Genomic DNA, 20,325 nt, shown 5'->3' on the forward strand with positions numbered 1-20,325 from the left:
GATGAATGCTTGATTCCAGTAAATTAGAGACTTATGAAAACGGCTGAGTATGAGCAGATTTCACCTACTCAAAAGTTCATAAAAGTCTCGTGTGTAATTATCAGCAGATTATCATGTGAGATTGTCTTTGGTGTTTTGCCTCTGCGGTGTGCCTTCGTTGAATTTTTGTTGCCTCTGGCTGGGAGACTGGAATCTTCGGTCTGTGCGTCTTTTCCTCGCTGGAGTAGCCCATCTTTGTCTCTCGGAGAGCGGCATCATGGAGTCTTGGTTAGGAGGAGGGTTATTCCAATTCACCACTGGTGTACTCGGTAATTCTAATGCTTGGAGGTATATCAAAGAATGTTGAAATAGAGTGAATAGTACCCTTGTTAGATACTATCAAGGCAAAAGGGAATCCCCATCGGTATCTTATATTTCTCTTCTGTAATAGCTCTGTGATGGGTTTGAGGGCCCTTCGAGCCTGGAGTGTGTACCACAATAGGTCTGGGTATATTTGGATTGTGCATCCGTGAAATAGAAGAGGTTGATTTGTGTCTCTTAGAGCTTTAATGATATTATCTTTGACATTAAAGTAGTGTAGCCTACATATAATATCTCTCGGGCTGTCTTGTGACAAGCTTCTAGGTCGCAAAGATCTGTGGGCTCTATCAAATAGAATTGGATTGCCCGTAGGGTCGCCCAATATTAGATTAAAGAGCTCTGTGAGGAGTTCCATAATATTCTCCCCTTGTGTTTCTGGCATACCTCTGATCCGGAGGTTGTTTCTTCGACTTCTATTATCAAGGTCATCGATGTGGCGTTGAGTAGAGGCCCAGTTCATTACTTGTGAATCAAGTGTTGTCGCAATGTTTGTAATTTGCGTTTGCATCATGTCTCTTTCTTCTTCCAGGTCTGATACTCTAAGGTTTAGCTGTTGGACGTCGGTGCCTATCGCTTCCATTTTGGTTTGGAAGGACGCCTCCATTTTGTTGAACATGCGTTGAATATCAGCTATCGATGGTAAGTTTTTAACTACTCGTTTTAAATCTATGTTGTCTTGATTGTCGTGGTTGTCAGCTTGCTGAGAGCTTTCAGAGTAGCTGGGGCTGCGTGGTGGCATAGAGTCTGAGCTAAGTTCCGTTTCGAGAGTACTCGAGGCTGCGGCTGCGGCCTCCGATGAACGGTCAGAGTTTTCCTTAAAATATCTGGTTAAGGAGCCCAATTTAGCTATCGGTGTTTTCCCTGATTGACCTTGATTAGTCTGGTTTTTTTTTTGGTTACCCATCTTCTTCTAATTTCTCCGATTGTGGTGGATTGTAAATGAGTCCGGAGCAGGCGGATTAATGTGCGTCCATTAGGATCGGCAGTCGGCCACGCCCCCATTTGAGAGAAAATATTTTATGATATGTACAGACACATTATTATAATAGTTTACTTGCCTTATTTCCCATGGTAGAAGGATTACTCCAACCATGAAGCTGTGCTCTGCCATGTGTTTTCCAAATGTGGGAACGAATCTGGCGATAAAGTTCATGCTTTTTTCCTCTTAATGGCACTCTATCACAATCTCTATCAAAATGATATAAATAACTCGTTGTTAAACCATAAGTGGACTATGTCTTTCTATAATGGTCAATTCTAGCAAAATTCTACAGAAGCAAAATGAATATTACTCTAACAACAGGAAAAATTAAGTCCTAATTTCCATGGACTATTTCCAATATAACAACAACAAAAATATTACAACTACAATAATTCTTTGTGATAAAAAACTTAAAACAGTACTTAGCTCAGTACGACAAAAACAGCTTCCTAAGAGGCCTTCCCCAACAACGCTTCTAATCAGACAGGTAGATATATACAAAAACTTGGATACAGCAGAGTTCTAAAATGCAAAAGATGAACAGTACATAGTGATGTATATTAATAAGTGTGAATATGGCATCTATAGATTGCACTCACAGGATAGAAGTTCAAGAAGTGCCTTAAAGCCCAAAAGGGCTGCAGTAATCCGCTCTCCTCCTTGGACTGTGATTGAAGTACCTGCGTCTGCAGAGCAATCTAAGGACGAAGTCAGGGGTCAAATTAAAAATGTATCATTTATTAGGCAAAAAGAGCCTGATGTATAGAAATCGTAAAATCAAATAAACATAGGTAGATATTGTTACCTTTGTTTATTTGATTTTACTATTTCTATATATCAGGCTCTTTTTGCCTAATAAAATATTAATTGGGGGGGGCGTGGCAGACCGCCAAGCAAGATGGCCGAACACTAATCTGCTCTGGCACCTGGGCTCCTTAACTTTATAAAATTACACCAGCAGAAATCTCCAAACAACCCCCAGAAACATGTCTCACTATAAAAATAAGAAAACCTCAACCAAAGGAGATAAGCAAAACTTATTTGGCCAAAAAAACGGCTGTGATGATGGAGACCGACAAAACAGGCCTATAAGATGGAGAGGGGCCGAGCGAAACCCTAACTAAATCCTTCTTTGAAGCAGCTATGGAAACGATGTCAACAAAACTACACAACTGAAAACTGAACACGGACACAATGTCAACAAAACAACACAACTGAAAACTGAAATAGCAAACCTTACCAGCAGAACGACCCGCATAGAATCAGACTGCAAAGCACGGACAACATCGCAAAATGATATGGCCGACCATGGACAGGCGCTGGAACACCGACTAAACACCAAGGAAACCCGCATGGCCGACACCGAGGATGGGACAAGGAGGAATAACTTACGCCTGAGAGGGGTCCCCGAGTTTGTATCACCAAGCGACCTCCAGGTATACGTGAGGGGCCTCATGCACGCCTATGCTCCAGGAATACCGGCTACATGCTACTAGTGGACTGAGTCCACAGTCAACCATTCCAAGCAGCTCATAAAGACACAAATCCTTGGCGACGAAAAGCAAAGCACTCTCAAAACTACTGGAGAGGACTAATTGCCAGCCTCCTGCCCTGCGACTATGGCCCCTGGAAGATTTTGCCCTTTAAATACGTTATTTGGGCATAGTGGATTTTATTAAACTGGTTCTGACCCTTTTAACTGTCATTTTGTTTTCCTCTGAGGAGGAGTTGGTTTGCTGCATGAGTGCTGTTGCTTTTGTTGCTCATTACACAGACCTGCTTGACCCTTTCTTGAAGCCTTGGCTCATGCTTGGGGGATGGGATAAGTCTGCAGAGCTGATGGTGTCGGTTGGAGTGCTTGGAGTCCTCGGCAAGCACTAGGAGCATCGATTGGCGGAGGTACTCGATCGGAGTGCCAGCGGTTCCGTCACACTACTCATGGAATATGGTTTATATGACATCTGGAGAACGCTACACCCCTCCGATAAAGCCTACTCATTCTACTCTACAGTACATAAGACGTCCTCCAGAATCAACGTCATTCTTTCATCAGGAACACTCCTCCCCAAAATCTCCCACTGTGACATAGGCAACATCTCCTGGTCTGACCATGCCCCAACCACCATACAGCTAAAAGACCAATATCACCACAGAGACAAGACTCCCTGGCGCCTCAACGACACACTACTACACAACACCAAGTTTACTACACAACTCAAAGAGAACATTCACATATACTTTGAACTCAACACCACAAATGTCAGCGCCACCACAGTATGGCAGGCACATAGGCTAGTTATCAGAGGCTTTCTAATTAGTAGGGCCGCACATCTAGCAACACACCCTCACTCTCCTACGCAAACTAAGAGACACCACTAATGCACACTTCCTACATCCCTCGGAGGCATACACTGAGACGATAACTCAAACCACAAACCAAATAACTGAGATTTCACTAGCCAAAACATCTCATATTCTGACACCGTTAAAACAAAAAACCTATTCATAAGGCAATAAGGCCGGGAAAAATCTGTCCTGAATACTTCGCCAAAAACAGGCAAACGCCAAAATCCCCTACCTGATGGACAACACAGGTACAAAATTATATAATCCACAAGACATCAATGATGAGATGGCGGCATACTACCACAAACTCTACAATCTCAAAGAGGACGCAACAGTGCACCAATCAACCACACAACCCATCACCAAATTCCTACTAAAAAACACGTTACCAACACTGACACCCACACAAAGCGCAGCCATACAACAACCCATCACCTCCCAGGAGGTCATAGACACCATCCAAGCACTGCCCTCTTGCAAATCACCAGACCCAGACGGCCTACCAAACATCTATTATAAAACCTTCGCCACCTCACTAGCACCGCATTTAGAAACCACCTTCAAGAAGATCATGAAAGAAGGAACAGTGCCCCCAGAAATGCTAATGGCCGACGTGGCAATGCTCCCAAAGCCGGGCAAACCCCCAACCAAGTGCCAAAATCTACGACCAATATTCTTGCTGAATACGGACGTAAAGCTACTGGCCAAAATTTTCTCCAACCGCATGACGCCAATCATCCCCACGATTGTTGGCAGGGACCAAGTCTGCTTCGTGGGAGGCAGACAGGAAGCAGATGGAACACGAAAACTACTGGACATACTATACAGGACACGAGGAGGGGGCAATCACAGTGTCTGGCTGTCGGACGCTGACAAAGCCTTCGACAGACTGCAATGGCCCTTCCTCCATGCAGTCATCACCAAATTTGGATTCCCCCCCAGCTAACATTCCTAATTAAGGCATTGTACTCCTCGCCAACGGCCAAAGTAGTCAATGGCAGCTTCGTGTCCCGACAATTCACAATATCAAATGGTTCCAGACAAGGATGTCCGCTGTCTCCGATCCTCTACATACTGGCGCTGAAACCCCTCACACAGATGATTCGAGACAACCTGGACATCCACGGCACAACCCTTCACAGACAAGAACACAAACTGACTCTATTCGCGGATGATATCCTGCTTACTCTAGAGCTGCCTCATGCATCCCTACCGAACTTCCATAAACTGCTTGAACAATATAGCCAATGCTCCTACTACAGGCTAAACGTGACCAAAACGCAAGCAATAGGACTACATGTCCTGAAGGGAGAAATGATATCCCTCACACAAAACTATGCATACGATTGGCGCAAAGATCATGTCAAATTCCTAGGGGTAAATATAACTCCCGACTGAACTGAAAACCATCATTCAAGGTTGGGAAGGAAAATACATCTCTTGGACCGTTAGAATAGCACCTCGCACAAAAATGTACAGGAACACAAATCCAATTCAAGCCAGAAACATTCCTACCTCGACTGCCCCCAAAAGGCCTGCAAAAGATGCAATATCTACTTTACCACATACTCATAGCAGCTCTCACTGTAATCAGTAGACACTGGAAAGATACAGAGCCACCCACCATTACCCAATGCATACACACAGTAGAAACCAACTGCAACTATGAACTGATGGCAAGACAAATACAATCTAACGCAGAACCCTGGCATAAAGTGTGGGCGAGCTGGAAACAATACATAACCAACAGCAAGCCCTTGTGAAGATGACGGGCAAACCAGTCACGCCACCTCCTCCCCCCCCGGCCTGCCCACCCACCATACCCCGCACACATCCGCCTCATATTACCAAGACCCACAAGAAGCCCAACAAACGGGCATAAGAGAACTGCTCAGGCCCCATTACTTTTTTATGCCAAGCACGACCCACACAGCATTACTGACTAATGACGAAGACCTCCCACACGTTAACTTCTCACCAAGACGTAACACAGCATAAGGTCTACTTGGGATGTATAAATTGAAATATGTTTCTTGTGGTCTTTTTTACTATGATTGTGCTGTGAACATAGGTAGAACAAAACTACCTGTTCTCCCCCCCCTCCCCCCCCGTAACCAACCCTTCTTTTATGTACCACAATACACCTGAAAAAAAATCAATAAAAATGGTCAAATTTAAAAGAAAAGAAAATATTTATTTTTAATTTGACCCCTGACTCCGTCCTTTGAAGTTCATGCATCTGCAGAGCAATCTATTGCAGTCCAAGGAGGAGAGATGATTACTGCAGCCTTTTTGGGCTTTAAGGCGCTTCTTGAACTTCTATCCTGTGAGTGCAATCTATAGTTGCCGTATTCACACTTATTACTATACATCACTATGTACTGTTCATCTTCTGCATTTTAGAACTCGGCTGTATCAATTTTTTTTGTATATATCTACAATAATTCTAGCAATATTTGCATATTGCAAATATAATCAGCATTTTCATAGACTCAAAATAAAATAAGCAATGCATGAGTAATCATATTCACTGAAATAATAGGCAAATAAGTGCATAAGAATGAAATGCAGTAAATGCAATATAAATGTTTAAACATTTCCAAAATTAGTCATGTAAAGCAATATAGACACCAGACTGTGTGATGCATATGACCAATATTTTTTACCTCATATATATATATAACCATACTTGTTGGTTATTAGCTAATGATAGAAGCCAGTATTTTGCAGTGGCTACAAATCACCACTACATTTACAACCTTGTTGCCATCTCTAACAGCTGCCGCTACAAATACCAAACATTTGCAGATTATTGGCTTGCTGGTAAAACCAATCAAACACACTTTACGCTGTGTGGTAAGTAGCAAAAGGCAAAGAGTGGCTGGCCAGTAAAAAAAATAGCAATAGGGCTAGCAGACAAGCACATTCTTACAGTTTAAGGCCAAAATAACCAAACTGAATATTAACTTGGATATTTTTTCTAATTTGGATATCTTGGACTACATTTTGAATTTACTCCAAATTCCTACAATTCTCACTTTAGTGAGAATGATGTTAGTCTACTGGCTTTCAGTAGGAGCAGCCACTATTTGTGAAATTTGGCAAAAGTAGAAACTATTGTAATAAGCAGTGACAAGATTCTAAACAAGCACTAAAAATGTTACAAACATATACTTTTGTATCCTAAAAGCGTTCACTACAAATAATTAATTTAGATACTTGACATACGAGTCATTTAACAGTACTGATATGTGAATCTACTGTCTTTCCCAGAAAATAAGACCAGGGCTTATATTAATTTCCCCCCGAAAAATGCACTAGGGCTTATTTTTCAGGGGATGTCTTATTTCGGGGAACAATGGTATCAAGCATGTGCGAGAAAGCAAGTGTACATTCGGGGGAATTCCCCCAAACATAGATAAGTTCAGAAGAGCATGGAATCCAGCAAATCTATGTTCGTAGAAACTTTCCCAAACATAGATTAGCTTAGTGGCGAATGGAATCCCATGACTCTATGTTTGGGGAAACTTCCCCGAACATAGATTAGTGAACTAGCGACTAGGGCTTATTGTCACAGTAGTACTTATGTACTTAAAATTAGCTAGGACTTATTTTCGGAGGATGTCTTATTTTCGGGTTAACAGGGTATTTGGTGTTTTTCAACAAATGTTTTCTTTTTATTCAAACTTAAAGGTACATGAGGACATGCAGTATCAGATTTTTCACCCAAAGGAAAGTATTGGCTCAATGCTTTCCTATGGGGGCTTGTTGCAAGACTTTTTCTATAGGATGTATAGAAAGTTAACTGTTATTAACTTCTTTGCATCAAGTAACAGGCTGGTGTTACACATTGAGGGTTGGTGGCAGCCAGTAATGAGTAGTAACATGTAATAACTGCCTGTGTGTTTATTTAGTTGGATAAGTCTTTTATGTATATTTATATATAGATATTTCTTCTTTGGGTCAGGCTCGCCACAATAATATATGTCTATATTATTGAAAAGTACTAATACGCAATCTGACGTTCTTCATAAAAAAATATGCATTTATTCTACTTCAATGAAAAAGTTAAACAGAAGGAGAATACACTAAAGGAAACTGTAAACAGGGTAATACACAATACTTCCAAGGAATCTCAGATACTGGGTAGCTATGATCACATCTCTTCTTATACCCAATGACTGTGATATGAAATGTGATACGAATGATGAATAGACAGGTAAATAACATTGTGTTATGGTTTATAAATAAACCATAAACATAAATAAAACAAATAAAAATGAATAAACCATAAACAGAGGGAAATGTAGAATATATCATATTCTATATGTTCCTATTCGAATACATATTAAGGTGTGGCTGTCTAATGGGTTAAACAAAACAATGGTGTTTGCTATTCTGTACCATGAGGACTCTGGAATTTGCTGTATAAGAGATTTGAGGTCTTTATATGGGGAATTTCCTTATGTGGCCAGAGTCTAAACTAAGCGTTATGACGTAATTTTGGCTATAAAGGGCAAGGACAAAGGATCTTCTAGAGGTCATCCACGCTCTCCTCTCTGATGTCCTGAGTTGCTGATACAAAGACGACTCTCTGTAACGTCGTTAAGAAATACCATCTGTTAAGTATATTATTGTTTGCTGTTGAAGTAGAATAAATGAATATTTTTTATAAAGAACGTCAGATTGCGTATTAGTACTTTTCAATAATATAGACATATATTTTTGTGGCGAGCCTGACCCAAAGAAGAAATCTCTATCTCTATCTATCTATCTATCTATCTATCTATATATATATATATATATATATATATATATATATACATACACATAACAGACTTATTCAACTAGATAAACACACAGACAGTTATTACACAACACATTTGTAAACATTTCTCTAAATAGCAATCAGTGACTCCTGTAAAGGCTAATAGGGGTCATTACTGCTACTTAGCAACAGACGTTATGTGGTGGCAGTTGGAAAAAAATGGTCACTAACGGGAAAGTTTTGCAGTCCCTACTTGCTAACAGTAGTGACTGGTATTTTAGAGGCTGGTTGCTACATTTTACTGGCAGCTCGCTGGTACAACCTTAAAAATAAGCCCTTCGTGTCCTGAAAACATGCAGCTACCACCCTGTTACTTATCATTTATGGCATCATCTTTTATGATCACTAAAGTAATTTATCTGTATCTATTCTACTTGTTAAGATGGCACCATATTTCCCTACACCTAGCTGTCAGTCATATAGGCTATGATAGTCCATACATACACTATTACAAAAAGCAATGGGTGAATTCCAACTGGAGTATAGAAACTATGATTAGGCTATATAGGTTGTTTAAGTTTCACTGTCTGCTGGCTGCATCAGTTATCATCAGATCTGCATCAGATTATGTATTAAATTATGTTTTAATAATAACAATAATAATAATAATAATAATAATAGTTGTCTATTAAGTCACAAATTTGTTAGATTTACTTACTCAGCATCTGAAGAGCTAGGAAAATTTGCGAAGTGTCTCCGTACATAACTATTTGCTTGGCTGGGAGTATCCACTGAAGAAAAAGTAACAGATCGGCCTCTGTTTAACGTGGGGATATTAAGTGGTGTGTTCACTGATTTTACCTTTTCCTGTGGTCCATTTGATGGGCTAAAAAGTCTATCAAAGCTGCACATGAGAGAATATCAAAATTATTCAATATTTCAAACAATGCATATGTTCAAAAGTACTACTTCTACACATTTACCTCCTAAGCTTGTGGTACATGTAACAAAATATATACATTCAATAAATTACCGTACTCATAGAACTGTTCAAGAGAACAGTTGAAAATGTTAGCTCAAATTAAACAGGCAAAGGCCAGATAGGGATCCTTGCTATTGCAAAGTTTATCCTTTTGGAGGTAGACAGAACATCAACCAACTTTTTTTGCACTCTTCATCCTTTCTTCTACAGCACTTGAAAATAGTTTTCCACATATTCTTGAAGAAAAGACTAATCTAATGGACAAAGGAATTGTTTTAAGGTAGTATAATATCTTGGGTAGAATAGTCATCTTAATAGATGTCAATCTGCCCATCAACGATAACACCATACCGCAGCACCTTTCTATCTCTTTTTTGTAAGCCAGGCCACACTTTTTAAAAAAAATTTTGGTCATGCATTTTAGATAAATTAAATAATCCATATATGAATCTCTCCATTCAAAAAGATAATCTTCTTTCAGTTTATCCAAATCAAACCATGGAACATTAAATGGGATTGATTGGGTTGTAAGAGTATCGAGTTGGTAATATGACATTTCTCCAAACTCTTTAGATAATATTAAGGGGTGTTATGGATTTCAGCCCCAAGACTCCAAAACCGCAACTATGCAATAGGCTACTTTAGTCACTACGCTGAAGCAAAAGTTAGAGGGGTGGCCATACTGAAAGAATGCCAGGTGCAATTCACATTCCAGGCCCAACAGGCAGATACATATTGTGAAGGGGAAAATAGGGAACACGACAATGACACTAGCTATTATATACCTACTGAACAGGAAACAAAACTAAACCCTGAAAAAATTCTACACAAGCTATCAGCTTTTCAGGATGGTATACTGATCATGTGTGGGGACATGAAAATCTCATTGGATGGGGACCTAGACACCACTGCCTCATCACAAACCTATCTCTTACACGCTTGCAAATGTAAACAGAACACTCTATCTGCTGCTCAACTATACAATGGCTGGAGGGCCACTCACCTACATGAAGGGATTACTTCTTTTACTCGCCCCCCTTGGGAACTTACTCACACATTGACATGATATTCATCCAACTCTCTGATCAGATTGACGCGATCACCTGGTCAGACCACGCCCCTCTAACCATGGACATAACCATTCCTGCTCTGCCCAATCCCACATCCCAATGGAAACTCAATGATCTTATTCTAAACAACTCAGAGGCCGTAAGGCAGTTACAGGACGTAGACCAAAACTACTTTAAAGAAAATATACACCCAGACAAATCACCAGTCCTGTTATGGGAAGCCCATAAAGTGGTCCTACGAGGGGAACTAATCCGGATAGACTCTAACACCAAACGTAAGAGGGAACAAGAGGTCACAAACTTGACCCAGGCCATAAAGACACCAGAAGACAAACACCAACGAAACATCACACTAGAGAACTACAAAACACCGATAGCCAAACGGTCTGAATTGACTACTATGCTTTGACTCCATGCCGAACGCAGACTTAATCCAACAAAACACACATACTATTCCGGGGGGGGGGACTTGCTTGCACTATGCACTATGGACTTGCTTGCACTATGTAGCAGTGATATGATTAATTGTTATTGTATCTGGTAAACTATGCTGTATACAACAGTTATGTAAACGAATATGATACTAAGCATTCTGTAATGTTAAATCTGTGTATGTTACACTTGTTGACAAACCCAAACTAAAAACCTTAAATAATAATAAAATTAAAAAAAATCCAAAACATACAGAATATTAATAGGGACCCCATATATCATATCTCCCAGTATAGCCTGGATCTGAGCGCCCAAAGTGTACAAATAGCGCTCAGATCCCACGAATACAGACAAATCGCCACCGGTGTAAAGTTTTGACCGACCTCACATGTGGAAACTACCCAAAATAGTTCCATGAGAAAAGTGTAAGCGGTCGGTCACTTTCCCCTGGCTCATAGAGATTGTTCATCTAGTTTGTGTGTACCTTTTCACAGAATAGCGCTCTCCTGACTTGTCGGGAATAGAAGCAGGCGTTCGTACCAAGTTACTGGTGTTACATACATAGTTACATAGCTGAAAAGAGACTTGCGTCCATCAAGTTCAGCCTTCCTCACATATGCTTTTGCTGTTGATCCAAAAGAAGGCAAAAAACCCAGTCTGAAGCGCTTCCAATTTTGCAACAAACTAGGAAAAAATTCCTTCTTGACCCCCAAATAGCAGTCAGATGTCTCCTTGGATCAAGCAGCTATTACCCCACTAATTAGAAATTGTATCCCTGTATTCATGAGGTCGAGTATCTGACTTAAAGTTCCAGACACTTGACGACCAGGCACCACTGCCTGCTTTCGGGAGACAAGATGGACATTTTCCAGTGCACGTATTGTTTGGTTATATGAATGGCGGCCGCTCAGGGAGAGCACTTAATCTTGTGGATACTTTGAAGTTAAATGAACCAGGGGGTGGTCGGTGTCCGGTAGATCAAACTACCGAATGCAGGAAAACATTACTGGGGCAAAGGAAATTACAGGGTTTGTCACACTAGGTCTCGATCTTTCATAGTTACATAAAGAAACTGGTACTATTTAAGGAGATAGTGACATCACATCCAAAGATTAGCCTCTTAAAGGCCTTCCAGTTATTGAAGAAATAGTTTTCTTCTAAGGTCTCATGGATAGTTAAATAAAAATTGGAAATCTATAGTTCAGAGTTTTGGAATTGAATAAACAAAAAGTTGGTTCCTTAATGCGTGACACTGACTTTCAAATCAACAGGAGGCAGTGTGATGGTCTAAGGCTCTTTCGCTAAATTCAGAAACTTGCACCATGCACAAAGACTACTGCATCATTTTACATTTATTATATGCCTAGTTTGCGGGTTTGCTGAAAATTAGGACATTTATTTTGAGGTTTACCAAGTTGGTAAGGTCACTATTGTTGTGTTAAGCATTTCAGGGGGTAAGGTTTCAAAGGTCATAATTGAGTTCAACAGTAGTGGTAATTAGAAAATCCATTTGGTGACTTGTGTATTGGAAGGGTTTTTACAGCTTCCAGGACTTCTTGCTCTGCAACAGAAGAGGCAAGGTTTCTATTTTGAGTCTCTGATACTGACAGAAGGGAAACATTCTCCAGGGTACTGAGAAATAAGGGGTGGAGACTGCTGAGGGTTAGTAGGAGCAGCATACAAATTATACAGAGACTTATAGTAGGTGGCCAGTTGATTGACAATTTGAGAAGAGTTTGTTATTTTATCACCTGTATCTCTGTAAAGAAAGGGTATTTTAGTGCAGTGGAACCGCGGTTTACAAACACCTCGGTTAACAAATGAAAATCCATTGAAAATAATGCCTCGGTTTACAAATTGTTTTAGCAATACAAAGCAAGTTTCCCCATGATGCATTGCACCTGGGAGGATTATAGCACCGCCCCCTGCAAGCTGGAGCCTGTGGGTAGCACGTGGCGTCTGGTGTAGAGGTGTTGGAGCGGCTTTTGCATTGAGTTTTGGAGCCATTCTGGAAATTGTTTGCAGTGGTTTTGGGACTTTTTGGTGCAATTCTCAAGCTGTGGAAAGGTAGGGAGCTGAGCTTCAACGTTTGCATGCCTTTTATTGTGTGTTCTGCATTGTGGGTTGGTTTCCATGCCAGCTCATTTTGACTTTTTTCTGACCTCCAGAAGGGATTAATTGGTTTTCAATGCATTCCTATGGGAAACCACATTTTGGTTTACAAATGTTTCGCAATAAGAAACGTCCCAGAGAGCGCATTCAATTCGTAATATTTCTGTTTAAACGTATTTGACAATAATTTACCGGCTTTGTTGCCCTGGGAGTAATACACATGGCCCAGTCTTGCAGTAGGGCACCTGCTGTAGTTGCTGCCTAGTTTGATGGAGGTGTTTAAGGAGGCGATCAGCAAATTGTACAATATTTGGCCTCTCTAGATCTGCAAGAGTTGAATATGGGGTCTTATTATTCCTAGAAATGGCCTGTTCTTTTTTTATAGCTCCTTGATGTATACCTCATAATGTGACTTTGGGTTATAACCAAACTGGACCAGTGTGACGGTAGTCAACATCACCAAGAACTTAAGATTGACAATTCAATTAGGTATCTGAATTATTCCTATGTTTAAGTCACCCTGTGTTCATTGTGGGTGCAGGGTGTGTGTAATGTAGTTGTTTGAGATTAAATGTTAGTGTGCTCTCCTGTCTTGCTAATGTTTGCAATCAACTAGGTGGATTTGGCTGTGGAACCTGTACAGCGCCACCTGTTGGGTGCAAGGAAGGATCCCTCTAGCCGATAAATGAAAAGAGCTAGGGCTGAGAGCCGCAATTGCCTTTGTAAAAGCAATAACAATAATCACTGTTAGCAGAACTGCAGCACAATAGGCAGAGGAGACGATACCTGCCTGAAAGTAGAACTGCAGCGCAATAGGCAGAGGGGACAATACCTGCCTAAAAGCAGAGCTGCAGAGGAATAGGCAGAGAGGACAATACCTGCCCGGAAGGAGAGATGCAGCCTGGTCGGGTGGGAGAGCTCCAGAAGTCAAGCTGCAGCGACTGGGGTAGAAATAGGGATACACGAAAAAAAAAAAAAAAAAATAAGCCGAAAATGGGCCTATCCCGTTTCGGCCGAAAACGGGTCAAATTTGCCAAAAAAAATTAAAACATTTTTGTAGTGAGTAGTTTAACAGACATGCTTGCAATAACAATTCAGACGATTATATGTCACAATCAAAGATAGTAATGATAACATGAAAAGTCAAGATTACTTCACTTGGAACGGGGGAGGAGAAGAACACCATGGGACATGGAGGGGGGAAAGAACACTATGGGACAGGGAGGGGGGAAGAACACTATGCGACGGGGGGGGAGAACACTATGCGACAGGGAGGGGGGAAGAACACTATGGGATGGGGGGGAAAGAACACTATGGGACAGGGGAAGGGGGAAAGAACACTATGGGACAGGGGAGGGGGGAAAGAACACTATGGGACAGGGGAAGGGGGAAAGAGCACTATAGTACAGGGGAGGGGGGGAAGAACACTATAGGACAGGGGAAGGGGGAAATAACACTATGGGACAGGGGAAGGGGGAAAGAACACTATGGGACAGGGGAAGGGGGAAAGAGCACTATAGGACAGGGGAGGGGGGAAGAACACTATAGGACAGGGGAGGAGGGAGGAAAGAACACTAAAAAAGAAGGAAGGGAGAGGAACATTAAGCGTGGGGGACCACTAAAAGAAAAAAAGGGAAGTTTTTCATATTAGATTCAATTCATTAAAAAGTCTAATACAATTTTAGGAAAAAAAAATTTGAAAAAAATAATTTTGGGGAAAAAAGTAATTTTCGGTTTTCAGCCAAGGGCATCCTGAATTTTCATTTTGGTGCATCCCTAGGCAGAAGCGTTCCAGGGTTCCTGCAAGCGGCTAGGAAGTGGATTGGGCAGAGGTACTCTGTCGGAGTACGGGAGCTCCGTCACAACCAGCATCAGGAATCTTGCATGGAGTTAGCTTGGAACAAGTCAGATATGGCCTGTGGTGTACATAACCTCGCCACAGGCTTCTGGAGGAGCCTGCTTGCCAGCCTTCTGCCTCAGGACTATTGGCCCTGAAAGATATATACATATACAAAAAAAGTGGAAATCACCCAGAATACGTATAAATATATAATAGAATGACCTGTATTTAGGTGGATTCTCCAGACATATGCTAAACAAATGAGATAATCAAGCCTTTCACCCACTCAGGGGTATTTGATGAGTATGAGATGAGGTGTAAGTTCTTCCAACCAGATATATGAAATAAAAAAGATCAAATATAGTGAAGTACGTATAAAATAATATGTAACAAATTTATTGGTGCACTTACACTTAAGAAGTATAAAAACAGCGTATCTCCAAGTTAATGTGCCCTCCTGGATGGATGTTTTCTTTCAAAGTCACCACAGTAGGGATAAGGAGCCGCAATATATTACAGCAAAAGATAAAACAAATATATATGAATAAAAGAAATGTCCACAAGGGGTTAATCCAACGCGTTTCGTCCGGTCAAATATTTGGACTTCTTCAGGGATGTTTTCGAGTTCGTCCTTGTGGGTTTTTATAGCTGGTGTAATTTTCCAATCTTCTGGACAGCTGTCAGATCTGTGTGCGTTCCAATCGTGGAACGCAAAAAAGCGCCAAGCGTCCGGGATTTTCTTTTGATAGTTCCGGGTTTATCTAAGCGCATGCGCGTATCACGCGCATGCGTAGGTAAAGAATACCGTAACCTGCGAGGGACATAAAGTGTATGGCGAAAGCGCCTGAATGACTGATTAAAATACACAATACTGATTTATAGAATAACACTAGAACCACCAATATATATTAAAGGGCAGGGGTATGAAACTGATAAATGGAAAAGGTATCTATCTACACACTTAAATATGTTTACAGGATTAGACTATTGAATGGTGAAATAAAAAATATATGTATATATATATATATATATATATATATATATATATATATATATATATATATATATATATAATACAAAATAGAATGGCTGCACTCACGGAATTTCTTCAGTTTAAAATATAACTTTTAATGAAATCGCATAAAAATCGACGTTTCAGTCCAGCCTGTTCATCCTGATGAAAGTCCACAGGCTGGACTGAAACGTCGATTTTTATGCGATTTCATTAAAAGTTATATTTTAAACTGAAGAAATTCCGTGAGTGCAGCCATTCTATTTTGTATTTGGATATTTGAAGCCCTGGTAATGCACCCGGTTCATTGCAAGAACTGAAGGACAGCTTGAGTGCAAGGTATTATATATGTGTTTTTATATATATATATATATATATATATATATATATATATATATATATATATATATATATATATATATATATATATATATATATATAGCCTAAACAATAATAAATTAATAAAATATACTGAAGGGAATTCACTAGTACATTATACATAAAGTAACTTAATACATCATATTAAGACAACTGTGTATAGTATGGTAATGTATATCCAATAATTATGGGGAATATGGCTGATGTATCATACAAAAACCACTATATATAATATAATATTATGAGGTTATACATATCTAGTAACTATAAAGAGTATTATTCAACCACATACTAGAAAAGTAATACCCATTTAAGCTCAACATATCCAAGTGCACATAATCCGTTAATAATACAAACATGAGTCTATGTGTATGCCTCTTAATAAGAAACATAAAGAAACCAGAGTTATTTAAATAAGACCTGATAGGTCAATTTCTTGATTTAATCCCAAGTCTAGAGTTTTTAAATTAAAAATCCACGAAGCTTCCTTTCTGGCCAATTCTTGCATTTTGTCTCCTCCTCTCCATCCCAATTGAACAGAGTCAATTCCAAAAGCCTGGAAAGTATTCCAACAAAACAAAGGGCATGAGTTACAGTGTTGAGGTACACTGTGGTCAGGCTTATGCTTTTTTATATTGTTGAAATGTTCCAGGATTCTGGTGTGAAGTTTTCTAGAGGTTCGGCCTACGTATTGGGCTCCACAGCCACATTGTAGCAAATAAATAACAAAGGAAGAAGAGCAATTGACATGTTTTTTAATAGTATAAGTTTTTTTAGTGTAAGTGCCCACAAAATCCTTGATTTTCCTTTTTTTGGTGTTTACAGGTTGAGCAACGGCCACAGCTGTAAAAGCCCTGTATCGGAATTTTTGAAAAATGGTTATAGGGAGGTGTACTTGGTAATAAACTAGGTGCCAGTCTGTTTTTTAGGTTAGTGGATTTTTTATAAATGACCTTTGGAAAATCAGGTAGCATGTGTTTTAAGATGTAATCTCTTTTCAGGATGTACCAATGTCTTTTTAATACTTTTTCAATTTGCTTAGCTTGAGAGTTAAATTGAGTTATAAAAGCAAATTCAAAACTGTTCTTCATGTCTTTCTTTTTATTTTTATTTTTGTGTGTAAATTTGTTTTTAGCTGTGTGTTGTGGAACTGTTAAATGGTCGTCTTCCTCTTTATTTTTATCTTCCAAAAACATTGCTCTATCAGTATTTAGTATCTCACTTTCTGACTTCTCCATACTTTTACTATCATAGCCCTTATCTGTGTATCTTTGCTTTATAACTGTAGATTGTTCCAAGAAAACCTGCGTGTCTGTGCAATTTCTTCTAAGCCTAGTGAGCTGACTTTTGGGAATATTGGAGAGCCAGGGACGATGGTGATTACTTGAATATTCTATGGCTGTGTTACAGTCGGTGGGTTTAAAGAAGGTTTTTGTTTTTAACTGATTCTGTTCTATATATATGGTTAAATCCAGGAAGTTTATGGTGGAGATGTTAGATTCATGAGTGAATTTTAAGTTGTAATCATTGTTGTTGACCTGAGTTAAAAAAGAGTCTAGATCTTGTTTAGTACCATCCCAAATGATTAACACATCGTCGATGAAGCGTCACCATAGTACCAAACTGTCCCCGTTTTGGTGGCCCAACCTGATATGTTGGCGTTCCCAATGGGACACATACAGATTAGCAAAACTGGGGGCAAATTTGGTACCCATGGCGACTCCGCATCTCTGAAGAAAGAATTGTTCATTGAACCAGAAAAAATTCCTGGAAAGGACAAATTGAATACAGTCAATTAAAAATTGGATCTGGGTGTCCTGTAAATCCTGTTGTAATTTGAGTGTGTCTTGTATACAGGCAATACCCTTTGAGTGCGGGATGTTGGAATACAGTGCAGTAATATCTGCAGTTGCCAGAATATATGAGGGCTCCCATTGTATTAATTGTATCACCTGCAAAATATGTTTCGTAGGTGTTTTGTAAAGGCACATATGGCTGTAGAAAGAAATCTATATATTCAGATAGATTGCAGGATAGGGAGTTGATTCCACTGATGATGGGGCGGCCGGGGTTTTTTTTTTTTAAGTTCTTGTGAATCTTTGGTAAGAAATAAAAGACTGCCACTTTACAGTTAGGGTTATAGATGAATTTGAATTCATCTTGGTTGATCACCTGTTGTTCCAAACCCGTTGTTAGTAGTGCTTTCAGTTCTACCAAAAATTCACAAGTAGGATTTCTTTCCAGAATTTGATATGTATTTTTGTCATTTAAGATATTGTAGGCCTCCTGCAGATAATAGGTCTTGTTCATGATCACGACTCCCCCTCCTTTATCAGCCTCCTTTATAACTAGGTTATGGTTGTCTGTTAAGGATTTTAGTGTGAGATTTGGTTTAAATTTGTTTTTTTTTTTAATTTAAAGATTTTTATTCTTTTTGTGAGTAACAAATAATGAATACATCAAAGAAAATTGCATATTACAGGATTCATAGCAGTCGTGAAGGAAATAGTCATTAACATAAACAAACATTCTTTTTCTTTTTGTACGTAGTGATTATACAGTAAATAGGTATGTTGTGAGATACAAATTTAAACACAAAGCACATTCATATTATTTGAGTGTTATACACGTCCAAAAATAAGAGTATATTAATTAGTATCAAATACAACAATGGGAATTGCAAGTTATATGATTTTTGACAAATGGTGAGAGAGTAGACAATAGTATACATTCTTGTTCATGCTTTGTGTTGTGATATTAGAGTAATCAGGTGTGTTTAAGATATATATTTTTACACAAGTCATAGTTATACAACACAAAGTATATAATGTAGCTGTTTTATAAACTTAATTAAAGAGGGGCGGTAGTAGCATTTAATCATTACTTATTTTTGTGACCTAACTCTGTGTGTGAAGGTGGAGTGTTGTGCCTGTGTAGGCTTGAGGTGGATATTGATTGTTGTTGTTGTTTCGGTTAGGAATCTTGTCCAAGGTTCCCAAATAGCGTAGTGTGCACCTAGATTTTTGGAGATAGCGTGTGATATTAGTTCCATTTGTCTTATGTTCTCTATTCTTGTTATCCATTCCCTAACCGTGGGGGCTTGGGGAGTTTTCCAGTGTTTAGGGATCAATTGTGCAGCGGCCATAGCCAGGAGCTTGAAAAGCGGACTCTGTACCTTATTTAGGGTATGGTTGGACGGGGATACCTGAAAAAGGTATTGTAGAGGTGTCATATTAAATGTTATACCCAAAATGGATTGGGTAAGAGTGTGAATTCTATTCCAGAATTTGTTTATGGTCGGACAGAGCCACCAGATGTGAGCGTGATTTGCTGAAGTGGTGTTGCATCGCCAGCATGTGACTTTGTCTAGGGTATGTATTTGTTGAAGTTTCTTAGGGGTGTAGTGCCATCTCGAAACACGTTTATAGTTACTTTCTTGGGCCATCAGGGACGTAGATGTTTGGTGTATGGCTTTGTAGATATCTCGCCATTGGTCCACCGAAATATCAATTTGTAGTTCCTGTGACCATTTTTGTGTATAATTAGGCATTTCTGTTTGTTGTAGATCCCTGGTTATTTGGTAGAAGGTAGACAAATGTTTTTTTGTGAGTTTGTGATGTGAGCATATATTTTCAAATTCTGTCAGTTGGCGGGTTCCCCCAGGTAGTAGGTTATTAGCGTTAATGAAGTGTTTTATTTGCGAGTATTGAAGTAATTGGTTGTTGGTTGGAGAGATGGAGGGGAAAATCTGTTGGAGGGTTTTTAATGTGTTGTGTGAAATCATGTCTCGTAATTTTAGTGTGGAACCCCTATGGTAATTGAGATATGCCTTCCCTGAGTGACCTCCCTGGAAATTAGGATTATTAGTAAGTGGGTAAAGTGGCGAGGGGAATGGGGATATATTCGTGGTACGTATTAGTTTATACCAGAGCTGGATAGTTGGTTTAATTGTAGGGTGTGCTCCAATGAGAAGTGGAGTATGTGTGCTTGCCTTGGGAAGCCATGGGCATTCGGCCAAGGGTATTGTACTGTATTCGTTCTCT

General features: G+C 39.6%; 1 protein-coding gene across 1 annotated transcript in view; it reads right to left on the bottom strand.

Annotated features, from left to right (window-relative positions):
* Positions 1 to 1,400: 1,400 nt before the first annotated feature.
* Positions 1,401 to 20,325, bottom strand: part of LOC134576883 (C-Jun-amino-terminal kinase-interacting protein 4-like) — a 214,210-nt gene continuing 195,285 nt past the window's right edge. Inside the window, exons 12-13 of the mRNA XM_063435564.1 lie at positions 9,175 to 9,360; positions 1,401 to 1,548 (exon numbers count right to left, since the gene is read on the bottom strand). Of these exons, the coding sequence (XP_063291634.1) occupies positions 1,401 to 1,548; positions 9,175 to 9,360 (334 nt within the window). The remainder of the gene's footprint in view (positions 1,549 to 9,174; positions 9,361 to 20,325) is intronic.

This window comes from Pelobates fuscus, chromosome 11 (assembly GCF_036172605.1).
Source record: "Pelobates fuscus isolate aPelFus1 chromosome 11, aPelFus1.pri, whole genome shotgun sequence".
NCBI classification, from domain to species: domain Eukaryota; kingdom Metazoa; phylum Chordata; class Amphibia; order Anura; family Pelobatidae; genus Pelobates; species Pelobates fuscus.